Source organism: Procambarus clarkii, chromosome 68, assembly GCF_040958095.1.
Source record: "Procambarus clarkii isolate CNS0578487 chromosome 68, FALCON_Pclarkii_2.0, whole genome shotgun sequence".
Taxonomy (NCBI): Eukaryota; Metazoa; Arthropoda; class Malacostraca; order Decapoda; family Cambaridae; genus Procambarus; species Procambarus clarkii.
This window is the reverse complement of record NC_091217.1, coordinates 9,350,534-9,362,818: the sequence shown is the minus strand read 5'-3', so window position 1 is coordinate 9,362,818 and position 12,285 is coordinate 9,350,534. Positions and strand designations below refer to the sequence as shown.

At 36.2% G+C, this 12,285-nt stretch overlaps 1 protein-coding gene across 4 annotated transcripts in view; it reads left to right on the top strand.

The window, feature by feature from the left end:
• The window catches only part of LOC123774759 (SET and MYND domain-containing protein 4), a 144,854-nt gene that overhangs the window by 127,433 nt on the left and 5,136 nt on the right, over positions 1–12,285 (top strand). For 3 of the 4 annotated variants that reach the window (XM_045769337.2, XM_045769335.2, XM_045769333.2), the window contains 8 exons: positions 240–477; positions 910–1,132; positions 1,366–1,543; positions 4,877–4,900; positions 5,275–5,333; positions 7,696–7,841; positions 10,087–10,243; positions 12,057–12,233. In XM_045769337.2, the coding sequence (XP_045625293.1) occupies positions 240–477; positions 910–1,132; positions 1,366–1,543; positions 4,877–4,900; positions 5,275–5,333; positions 7,696–7,841; positions 10,087–10,243; positions 12,057–12,233 (1,202 nt within the window). The remainder of the gene's footprint in view (positions 1–239; positions 478–909; positions 1,133–1,365; positions 1,544–4,876; positions 4,901–5,274; positions 5,334–7,695; positions 7,842–10,086; positions 10,244–12,056; positions 12,234–12,285) is intronic. The other variant, XM_045769336.2, reaches the window with a different exon arrangement.

Genomic DNA, 12,285 nt, shown 5'->3' with positions numbered 1-12,285 from the left:
ACGGCACTGGAACCAATCGTATTGGCGTATGCCTTTCCATTGGAGACTTTCAGCGCTGTGGAGAGGTGGGACCTGCAGCCTGGGTAACGGCTTCTCCCCCGAATCAACCTACCCTGGCTTTGCGCCCTGGTGAGGCCACTCCAGACCGACAACCAGAGCGCAACTCCATAGTCTCCTGAGACTGATGGATGCCTACTACTACTACATGCATTTGTTCATTTATAATTATGCTCTTCCAGATATACCTGAGGGCTATATAGAACCTTCGCCAGTGATTCCCGACCTCGCTGAAGGAAGCAGTGAACGCTTTCCTTCACTTAGTAAGAAAGTTGATATTAAATACGAAAACAACCAAGGTCGTTATGCTGTTGCTGGTGAGGACATTGAACCAGGAGATGTCATTGCTACAGAAAAGCCTTTTGCATCTGTTCTCTTACGTGAGGAATACGGAAGTCATTGTCAAAAATGCTTCAAGGTGTAAGTATGAGTTGTGGATCTGATTTCATTATTGACACACTTCATGTACATACTTTGGGAAAGAAAGAGAGAGAGAGAGAGAGAGAGGAGGGGATGGGAGAGGGGGGGGGGGAAGGGAGAGGGGGTGGACAGACAGACCTGGACATTACTGGGTACCACCCTTTTTTAACCTAATAACCAGAGATGCCAAAGAAACTGAATTTTCCTGAAACATTAATTTTTTTTTAACTATTTGCTCTTATTGAATAATAAAGTTTTTCACTTTGATAAAACTTAACCTAACATAATAGTCAGTAATTCATGTTTTAATGTTTTGTACTATACTGCATTGTAATATATTATTTTATTAAGAATATATTACTATGGAAAGAAATATTTTGAAAATAACCAAAACATCTCTGCATACAGTATGTATAATTTTTTCTCCTTCAGAACCAAAGCTGCAATTCCCTGCAAAAAATGTTCCAGTGTGTTGTTTTGTTCAGCAGAGTGCCGTCAGGAATCCTTCTTCCACACTATTGAGTGTCCAATCCTTGATCTTCTTGTAGGATCAGGAATGTCTATTAATTGCTTTTTGGCATTCAGATTGGTCACACAGTATCCCTTATCATTCTTCTTGGATGTTAAAGAACAGCTTACTGAAGAAGATCCAAAGGTAACCGAGATATATATATACGGAAGGATTGATAAATCTATGATAAAGATTCCTTCAAACACCTGTGTTTGAAGGAATGATAAACCTATGTTAATTACAAGTGATATAGTACAGTGTACAATACTAATACAATATAGAACATTAGTTTTGTTTTAGATGCAAGCTTATAAATAAATGTTTTAGAGTTTATTATTATAATTATCAGATGTTAAATGTGACTATGTCATTTGCAGGAGACAACCAACAACAAGCAGGTGTATGATCCAACAGACTTCCTTCGTCTTTACCACTTAGTACATCATGCCGAACACCGCACACCCGAAGATTTCTTCCACCGCTGCATTATGATTGTCTTCATGCTGAAAGCTCTCAAGAAAACAAAATACTTTGAAGGCAAAGGCACTGCATCCAGTAAGCACAGCATCAGCTCTATTGCCATTTTAGTCTGTGTTTTGAAAACTGAGATAGGTGCTTGGTTTGAAGATACTATACTTAAAGCCATTTATATATTTTATTATGCAATAATAAGGGTTTTGCAAGTGTGATTTTACACTCCCAAAGAAGTGTATTATCTATTCACTGAGGTTAAGGTTCCTCATTAATATAACCAGAGGTGATGTCTTCCTACATACATACATACATACATAGTGTAGGATTAGTAATGTAACATACTCCAGGATTGGACCAATCCTGGAGTATGGAGCTCCAGCATGGAGTCTATATCTAGTCATGCATAAGACTTAACTTTAGAAGGTTCAAAGGTTTGCCACCAGACTAGTATCTGAACTGAGGGGTATGAGCTATGAGGAGAGACTACTGGAATTAAACCTCTCGTCGCCGGAAGAGAGAAGAGTTAGGGGGGGGGACATGATTACCACATACAAAACTATTAAAAGAATTGATAGAATAGATAACACAAGGGGCACATGCACTATGGGACATAGGTGGATATTAAGTGCTCAAATGAGCCACAGAGACATTAGAAAGAATTTTTTATTGTCAAAGTAGTTGACAAATGGAGTGCTTTAGGAAATAATGTGGTGGAGGCAGACTACATATACTGTACAGTTTCAAGTGTAGATATGATAGAGCCCAGTAGGCTCAGGAACCTGTACATCAGTTGATTGACAGTTGAGAGGCGGGACCAAAGAGCCAGAGCTCAACCCCCGCAAACACAACTAGGTGAGTACATACATACATACATGTATACTGTATGTATGTTTGTATGTATGTATGTATGTTTTCTTTGTTAATCTTTGTAGCAGGAATGTGGGTATACAGAACTGTACTACTGTACAGGACTGTCGTAAATAAAAACAAGCATTAAACAAAACTGACACATTATACTGGTACATAAGTCAATTATAAACAGCCTCATCTAACTCCATATGGTTTGATTTCATCAGCAAATTTCACTTTGAGCCATTGCCACCAGTTCTTCTCATTTTACACTCCTCTGACTTGCTCAATTTTCTCAATGTATTTAAGTTTTTATGATTTCATGTTAAGATACCTCTTCCTTTTTTCAGCATTAGCCTGACTACTACTGCAGGTAGACATCATTTTAGCTCACAAATGACAAAATAACCAAATAAATATTTTATCACCAAGTTCAGTACTGAGAGGTCCTGCCCAAAACACTTTGCATATGCATTGTACTTGTCTTATGAATCCTCTACTGTTCATGTACCATATGTACCAGTATATACACTGTACAGTATTATGAACTCCTGCATGACTGCAGGAGGGAAAAAGCAGTTTGATCTGTTTATAATAGGGCTATGTCCACCACAAAAAATGTTATATACACAACTCATTACACAATTTGTATTATTATATTAAAGTAAAGAAATATTTTGCAAAAATTAAATAATATTATGTTTGGTTATCAAGGGCATTCCCCTAGACCAACTACTGACTGACCTTGCCAGGGAATTCAACCCAGAGCAGTTGTTTGACTCCTGGATATACTTATTTACTGATAGGTGAACAAAGGCATCAGGTGGAAGGAAATATTTTCAAAATGCTTCTGTCACACCGTGAGAATTGAACTCATTCAGCTGTGACGTGACTGTGCTGACCATTGCACCACTGCAGACAAATAACAAAACTGTAAAAAATATGAAATATGGGTTGTTTTTCGGCAGAGTCGGGCTAGTCAGTCATAAGAGCTTGTTCGTTGGCCATTTGTTTCCATCCCACCAAGGGTTCTAGTCTAACACAGTCTGTTTGAGCAAGGCTGCACTGTACACTCAATATATAAATTTGGTCATGTGTTCTCATCTTATCCATGTTACTTGGGACTCAATCACTCTATCTCCTATTGTGCTGAATGATGTCAAGTTCCAGCACTTGGTGTTTGAGCCATAACCCTCTCATACCTACCTACCTACCTACCTACCTACCTACCTACCTACCTACCTACCTACCTACCTACCTACCTACCTACCTACCTACCTACCTACCTACCTACCTACCTACCTACCCCACCTACCTACCTACCTACCTACCTACCTACCTACCTACTTACCTACCCATCTACCCACCTACCCACCCACCCACCCACCCCACCTACCTACCTACCTACCTACCTACCTACCTACCTACCTACCTACCTACCTACCTACCTACCTACCTACCTACCTACCTACCTACCTACCTACCTACCTACCTACCTATCTACTTACCTACCTAATACCCCACCTCTTTATATATATATATATTTTTTTAAAGGATTAGATTTTTCCAGTAACTACTTTCAAGCAATGTACTCTTTTGTAGCTAACACTACATTGTTTAATAATCTGTGATATTCTTATAAATTAAAACTTTTACATTTACTGTATTCATATTTATTTTTGTATCTTTTATTCTTCATCCTTTCACTAAACTAAATGAACACATGGTACAGTATCTCCATCATAAGTGTTAATTAAATTAAAAATTGTCCACCCTGTACTTAAATATACTGTATTTTTATATAATTTTATTTGGATCCTTGTTAGAATCCCGGTGTATCCGTTTTACAATGCAGTACTTTTGTCATATTTTAGGTATATTGAAATGTAACTTATGCAAATGAACAAATCCACAAGGGCCGTGACGAGGATTCGAACCTACGTCCGAGATCATCCCAGACACTGCCTTAATCGACTGAGCTACGACATGGTAAAAGAGTTGAAACCAGAAGTTGTACCTAACTTACTTGGATCCTGCAGCCTCTCCGAGACTCAAACCAGGGTTTTACACAATTCCCCCATACACTCGAGCTATGTCAATAGGCCATTCTACTTCTTCACCCTTTCTTCATTACACACAGGGCGAAGAGATAGAATGGCCTATTGACACAGCTCGAGTGTATGGGGGAATTGTGTAAAACCCTGGTTTGAGTCTCGGAGAGGCTGCAGGATCCAAGTAAGTAAGGTACAACTTCTGGTTTCAACTCTTCTACCCTGTCGTAGCTCAGTCGATTAAGGCAGCGTCTGGGATGATCTCGGACGTAGGTTCGAATCCTCGTCACGGCCATTGTGGATTTGTTCATTGATGCATCACGCTATTGTGATTTCAGTGTGTAACTTGTGCAATTTTCAATTGATTCTGCTCTATAATTCCTTTTCAACATTAAATTAAACAAGATTAATATAAATTTGAAATTTCAGAGTCTAATTAACTAGGTATGATGTTTATTTGTAACTGACCTCAGTATCTAGATAATAACTTTTTGATCTTGCCTTCTTGGAACAGCGTATCCTCTATTTAAGGATAAAGGTTGGTAAAGCGTTCAACTTTCCTTAATACTGGCTTAGCTCAAAATATTAGCATAACTCCGCCTTTAATGTTATATATTAGATGGCGCTAGGTAAATGCAGTGGTAGTTAGTTGCTCAAGCTTGCCTGTAATATGCAGAATGCACTATTGAAAAATCCATCCTAACAATACCATATATAATATCCATTTGATGGCTTCCTTTTTTTTCTAATATTACTTGCTCTGGATGAATGCATGAGCTTATAGATAAATACTATATAATGAATCTATTTCAATTATAATGTTGGATAAAATGCACAAAGCTATGAAATGACTGAATAATCAAGTATGAGCCACTTATATAGTTAACTACATATATTTTTATCTTCCATCAGGTGACAAGATTAGTGATACAGAGGCTTTTGTGGGAGGACTCCTGTTGCGGTTCCTTCAGGTCAGTGGAATAGTCAGAAGCAGCACAGGAGTCTTGCTTTCTGGGTTTGTTCTCAACTCACAATTGGGAATCCTGGGTTTGAATCCTAGATGGGACTGAAATAGTTGGGCTCATTTCCTTTCACTTTAATGTCTCTGTTCACCTAACAGTAAATAGGTATCTGAGAGTAAACTGCTGTGGGGTCGCATCCTGGAAAGTTCAGTAGTTCAACCTTGGAAGATTTTGATATAGGCCTAAATAAATGTATGTATATACAGACACATAGGCTGCTTGTCCCCAACAAAGGGAATTACAAGTACTGTATTATTAATTATTATAATAGTATTTCCCAATATAAATCTAGCTTCTCTATAGAGACAATCAAAATATGAAATCTTACTCAGTCTGTTTACAAATTATGGTATTAAAAGGATTAGCAGCTAAGACTATTATGAGAGGGGTGGGGAGTAGTCAGATTAAAATGTGAAACCCTCATTGTTTTCTCTGTGTAGTGTCTCGTTGCCCCTTGACTCTCTCAACCAGTATACTCTTATGTAATGAGTTCTTATTAATAAAACTAATAATAATTCAGTGATGAAACTTTGTACATCAGCAATATTATATTTCAAAGAAATAAGGAAATAAGTGTATTAAGATCAGTGTTCTAGTGAGGAGTGTAATGTTTAAATGTTGTGGTTTTACTGCCTCAATCTAGAGGACACATGTGACAACAAAATAATATCAGAGTTATCTCATTGTTTGTAAACTAGCCATTGTAAAGTCTCAGCAAACACATGACTTGATTGGAAAGCTGAACACTGGTAGATTCTAGACATATAGGCCATTAAATAAAATCCATGAATAAAGACAATGAGGTTGTGTGGTTGCATGCATTTTTCCCCAGCCATGACATTGTTTGCAGAACCAGATAATAATTTGAAGCATAATTAAACCTTACTAAGTACAATCAAGCTTTAATGAATAGTAATTTTACCACCATTATGGGAATCCGAGGCCTTGACCTGAACTATATTCAATCCTATCTTAGTGATAGACATGAATATGAAGTCATCAATTATATAACCTTCCCCACTCTACCATTAACCATAGGAGTGCCACAGGGCAGCATACTAGGACCTCTTCTATTTCTTATATACATCAGTGATTTCCCTAATGTCACAATCTTTCTTAAACTTATACTACCCTAATGTCATACTCTTTCTTAAACTTATACTATTTGCTGATGATACTACCTTCATCTACTAGACCCTAAGCCACACACACTAAATAATGTTGTAAATAACGAATTAAAAAAGTCCACTCATGGATGGCAACCAACAAACTCACACTAAACATAGAAAAGTCCTATTACATTTTATTTGGAAGCAAATCAACAAGAGAATCAACTTCGGCACCCACATTCAACACATAGCCAAAAAGAGTCTCAAAAAATGGTTGGTATACTTTCTAAAATCAGATATTATGTTCTAAACTCTGCTCTCCTCTCATTATACTACATGCTAATCTATCCCTATCTTACATACCCTATCTGTGCATGGGGTTCAACCACTGCAAACTTCATCAAGTCCATCATCACCCAGCAAAAATCTGCTATCAGAACAATAACAAACTGTTTTCAGACAACAGACAGCCCCCTGTTTAAATCCCTCAACATACTAAACATAAACTCACTCCACACATTCTCTTGTGCCATTTACATGTAAAAAAAAAATAATTCTAGATGCACATCCTGATCTGAAACGCTTCCTTGACAGATGTAATAGAACCCATAATCACCACATCGGAAATAAATTGATATCTCTTTGATATCCCCAGAGCCAAAGTAAATTTGTGTAAACAGTCTATGCAAATAAAGGGACCTAGGTTATGGAACTCCCTCCATAACGAATTAAAAGGCTGTCAAACCTACCCCTTATTCAAAAGTAACACCAAAAAGTACCTTGGTGACCCGGAATTCGTGATTGTGAGTTGAGAATAAACCAGATTCTATTTGAAAAATATAAAAGTACGGTATAGTGAAACATTGCATGCAAGTTCCGACTAAATACCACTGAAAACCCATTCCCCATTCATTCTGACTATAGTATAGTATCCTGAATAAATAAATATACCTGCTTAGTTGATGAAGCCTAAACCTGATTATCGAAGAGGTAATTAGTACAAATATATTCGGATTACAGTTTCAAGGTGGTATTCTTACGTTATGTTAATCAGTGTTATATCTCATGAATATATGACGCACTACTGCCTACAGTACAATATTTCTTCAAATGAAAAATCTACCATGGAACCCTCTTAGAAAGTCTGTTGTTACTATATGGTGAGGGATTTTTCCTAATGCTACTGTGTTTCTTTATTTTAGATAGTGCAGTTCAATGCCCATGAGGTCTCCGAGTTTGTGTTAATAGCACCTAGGACTTTCGATGGAGCCAAGAATGAGTCCCTGGGTGCAGCAATATACCCGACACTTGCCCTCTTCAACCACTCCTGCCACAGTGCACAAGTCAGGTGAGGCTGTTGTTTTTGTATTTGTTGGTGGAAGAAGGCACAAGTGCTTTATCACATTTGATTAAGTAAAGTTCATCACACTTTATAAGTTCATCTGTTCATCAGTTCATCATATAGTCAATTATCTGTTTGAGTAGATGTGTTGAATACTGCTGGTCATCCCGTAATGGTTTTTTTCTTTTTGAGAGAATGAACATTTAAGGGAATCGAATTCTTTACAGGAAGTTGCTATGACTGTTAGGAGGCAAATCATCTAATTCACATTGTTTAGCTTAAATATGTTGTACAGTAGTATTTTCTTAGAAATTTGTATGTTTTCAGTATTACCTATTACTGTTGAAATATGTTATGTAATATGATATGTTGATATGATATATGAAATATGTTTAAGTATTTTTTGTATTGGTTAAGAAATTATGTAAAGGTAAGTTTACACTATATTTGTATCTACAAGGAGTAATCCAAAATCTTAAACACAATTTACTAAAATTATTGTCTGAAGACAAGCCACATAGTTATTTTACTGTATTAACAGTAGTTATTGTATCGTACTAACTCTCCAGTAGTCAATCATACTTGATCTTGAAATTATGAATAATGGTTCCTTTCACCACTGAAAATATTGCACATAAATATTTTCTTACATTTCTCTCACTCACCTGTGTTTGCACCATCCACCTATGGTCCCTTGTACTGTTGTCGCTCACCTGGAAATGTCAGGGATGGAACTCTACCTGTAGATATGATTCTATTGCCCTGCCAACCAGGCCAGAATGCTCACACTAAGGATGTTTTAGTAAGCAGCCAATCTGCTACTCAGTTGGAGTTTTGAACCTTCCCTGGAGCACTATTGAGGTGCAGTATGTGGTGGCAATCTACCCCTCATCCATGTTATATAAATTACAATTCGCAATATTATAGGTAATAATATTTTATTCAATTAGACCAATAAGGATCACCAATTGTAAGAGATCTTTAAACATAAATATTGTTGAATCAGCATTAATACATATTACAAAGTCACGTAATATGAATATCGCCCAAATCTCATTTAAATTAAAGTATGTATTCCCCATTACACAAATTTATTTTCTCCTAATCTTTTTTTTATGTTATACCCTCCCTTAAAGCTGTAGGTCATTTGTTAAATTTCTTGAACAATTTATATGTTAGTTTACTTAGTAAGCTAAGTAAGTTAGTACTGTATTGTCTACCTCATCAAACCTTTAAACACTTTAACTGTATTAATTTAAACGCTATGCCCAAAGCACTTTTGTGTATTAGTGGTTTTATTAACCCCTGGAGTACACAACTGTTAAGAGCTGATAACCTCATAGTGAGCAAAACAAAATTATTCTGAAAATTGTTCTTTTGAAATTGTTAATTAGCATCCAGGGAACATGAAAATTCATGTAAAAAGTCTTTACCTCTTGTGGTTTAGCTATAGTGGCCCGGAGAAGTTGCTTTTTTTTTTTTTTTTTTTTTTTTTTTTTTTTTTTTTTTTTTTTTTTAGAAATCAGTTGAGATGCTGTGTGGGAATAACTTTATCTATGTATAGCACATATTTTGCTTGTAAAATATACATGGTAATCAATCATTTGCTGTTGTTAAAAGTTTGATGTCAATGTCTAATCTTTTACTGTCATTGTCTCTGTCAGTTATTCAAATGTTACTGGTCTGGATATCTCTGGTGATTGATGAAGATTAAGCCACCCAAGAGGTGGCATGAGCATGAATAGCCCATAAAGTATCTCTGGTGATGATCTGGTTGGGTTTTGAAATGATGTGATCCTTGACAGAACCTTGTTGTTTATTCATTGCTAGGTGCCTTAAAACAGACATTTGTATCATTCAAGGTATTTTACTTGGTGTTGGGAGAGTTCCTTATTAGAAAATTGGTAATCTTAGCTTTGTAATGTATGATTAGCTGTATCTTCTAGTTAATGTTAGTAGGAGTCACATTTCTGTCAGTTATATCTTTCAGGACTCTTTCCTCAGTTTTGCGCACCATTGAAAAAAAATCCCGTAGTAGAAGTTTAATAGGTGGGACAGATTCTCTAGAGTTGACATCTTCATTAGAGGAAACATGGCAGTTTATCTTCCTTTTAATAATATCTTCTATTTAATTGTTTGAATATCCATTGTTTGCAAGGACCTGCCTTACTCCCCTGAAATCCTCATCAACCTGCTTCAGAGAGGAGCTGCGTGTGTATATTTATTTATTTAATGCATTTAAAACTTGCAGACTCTTCAGTGGCAACCAGGTTATTACTAAGGCAATCAGACATGTACGAAAGGGTGATCTCATCCCAGAAAACTATGGACAGAGCTTCACCTCCAAAGTCAAGAGTCAACGAAAGGCTGAGTTAGCAGATAGATACTGGTTTGAATGCAACTGTGAGGTAAGGAAGTGGCTTAAACATAAATTTCTGCTTAAATAGTGGAAGCTGCTTAATCTATAAGGTAGTTATGACACTGAAATTCAATCTTATTTAAGAGAATTGATGATTTGCTGTAAATGGAAATGGCAAAAAAAAAAATGTATGTTAAAAAGTGAGAAATTATCCAGAATAGATATATAATATCTAAAATTGTACAGGTGTGGTAGTATGTTTCATACAATTTTTATAATACTAGTATTTGTGTAAAAGTGGGTATTGTAGACATACTTGTTTGGAATGTGTCATATTGCAATTACACATTAAGTTCCAGCACCCCTTTTCATCATTTGAGGACTCATGATTTACATTGGAAATACAGTACTGTTATCAGCAATTTATTCCAAAAGGGAATGTTTACTTTCTTATCATATTCATAAATCTGGGGGATGTGAGAATCTGCAATTAGTTCCTATTTTCATATCTGCTTGTTACTTTTGCATAGTACTTGCAAGGTTGTATATATGCATGTTGTTGTTGTTGTTGTGACTACCATGTCATAGCGCAGTCAATTAAAGCAGCATCTGGGATGCTCTCGGACGTAGGTTCGAACCTTCATCATGGCCCTTGTGGATTTGTTCATTTGATGCATCACGCTATTGTGATTTCGGTGTGTACTGAAGTAAGGGCTAAGAGGTAGAACGGCCTATTGACAGAGCTCGAGTGCATGGGGGAAATACATAAAATCCTGGTTTGTGTCTTGGAGAGGCTGCAGGGTCCAAGGAAGGGCAGTAGATCTGGTTGCAATTCTTTTACCATGTTGTAGCTCAGTCGATTAAGGCAGCGTCTGGGATGCTCTCGGACGTAGGTTCGAACACTCTTCACGGCGCTTGTGGATTTGTTCATTTGATGCATCACGCTATTGTGATTTCTGTGTATAGAGTACTGTATAGTATTTCAATAGCTAATGGCAAGAGCAGCTTATGTTACATCTTTTAAATTGGGCAGTTTTCTTGTTCTCTTAATTTAGTTTTAATTTTTATGTTACTTATAATTAATCATTATTTACCCCTTTATGGTCAGTTATGCACTGTAGACTAATATTATATTCAGGTTGATTTGAACTGAACTTCTCACAATACTTCTCTTACAAATCTTACTTCTCACAATTCCAATGTGGCAACAGTTTTTTGGTTTGCTTCAGATGGCATTCCAAGGCCTAGTTTGATTGTACTGTACTTATATGTACACAAAGCGTTTCTGCCTGAAAAGCTTTGCGTAATAGTGGCTTTAAGCTTTGTATGTACTAGCTCTATCTATAAATCCATCAACGTTTGTATTGTATGTATGTACTTTACCTGAATAAACATTTGATTTGATTTGATTTGATATATGGTCTTGAGTTAGTTCTTATTTTCACAAAGCTTTAATGCTATTTTCTGCATTTCTTTTGTTTGAGAATTATGTTATGATTTCACTGAGTATTCTATGTCTAGCATACTTGAGGTTTAGGAGTACAGTATTTGAATGTGGGAATTCCTCATGTCAATTTGCACCATGTTGATGATTTGAGTGTGTTGATAAAGCTGATTTCATTATTGCGTATATAAATACTAAATAACTATGCAGTAACATTTAGGATGATTCTCTGACCCTGCCTTAGGAAATTGCTCTTAACTTATGTGATAGCTTTGTAATTTCCGAGGAAAGGGAATGGCATGATAAATATTCGTGAATATCTGATCATAAAAAAGGATGTTACATTTGTTTCATAATTTTATTATTGTTGTAATAATAGAATTTAAAACCAATAATTCATAATTTTTGTAATCTACAGGCTTGTCAGAAGGACTGGCCAATGTACAAGGATATGACCAATTCATATTTGACCTTCAAATGTCATAAATGCCAAGGTCCCCTACCTGTCGACACTGATAATCTCATGATTCCATTCATCAAGTGTGAAAAATGTGGTGATCAGACAAACATTTTGTCTGCACTGAAAAATCTTCAGGTATGTCTTTTAAATGTTCATGTAATTCATATTGATTATCTTTGATAAAACT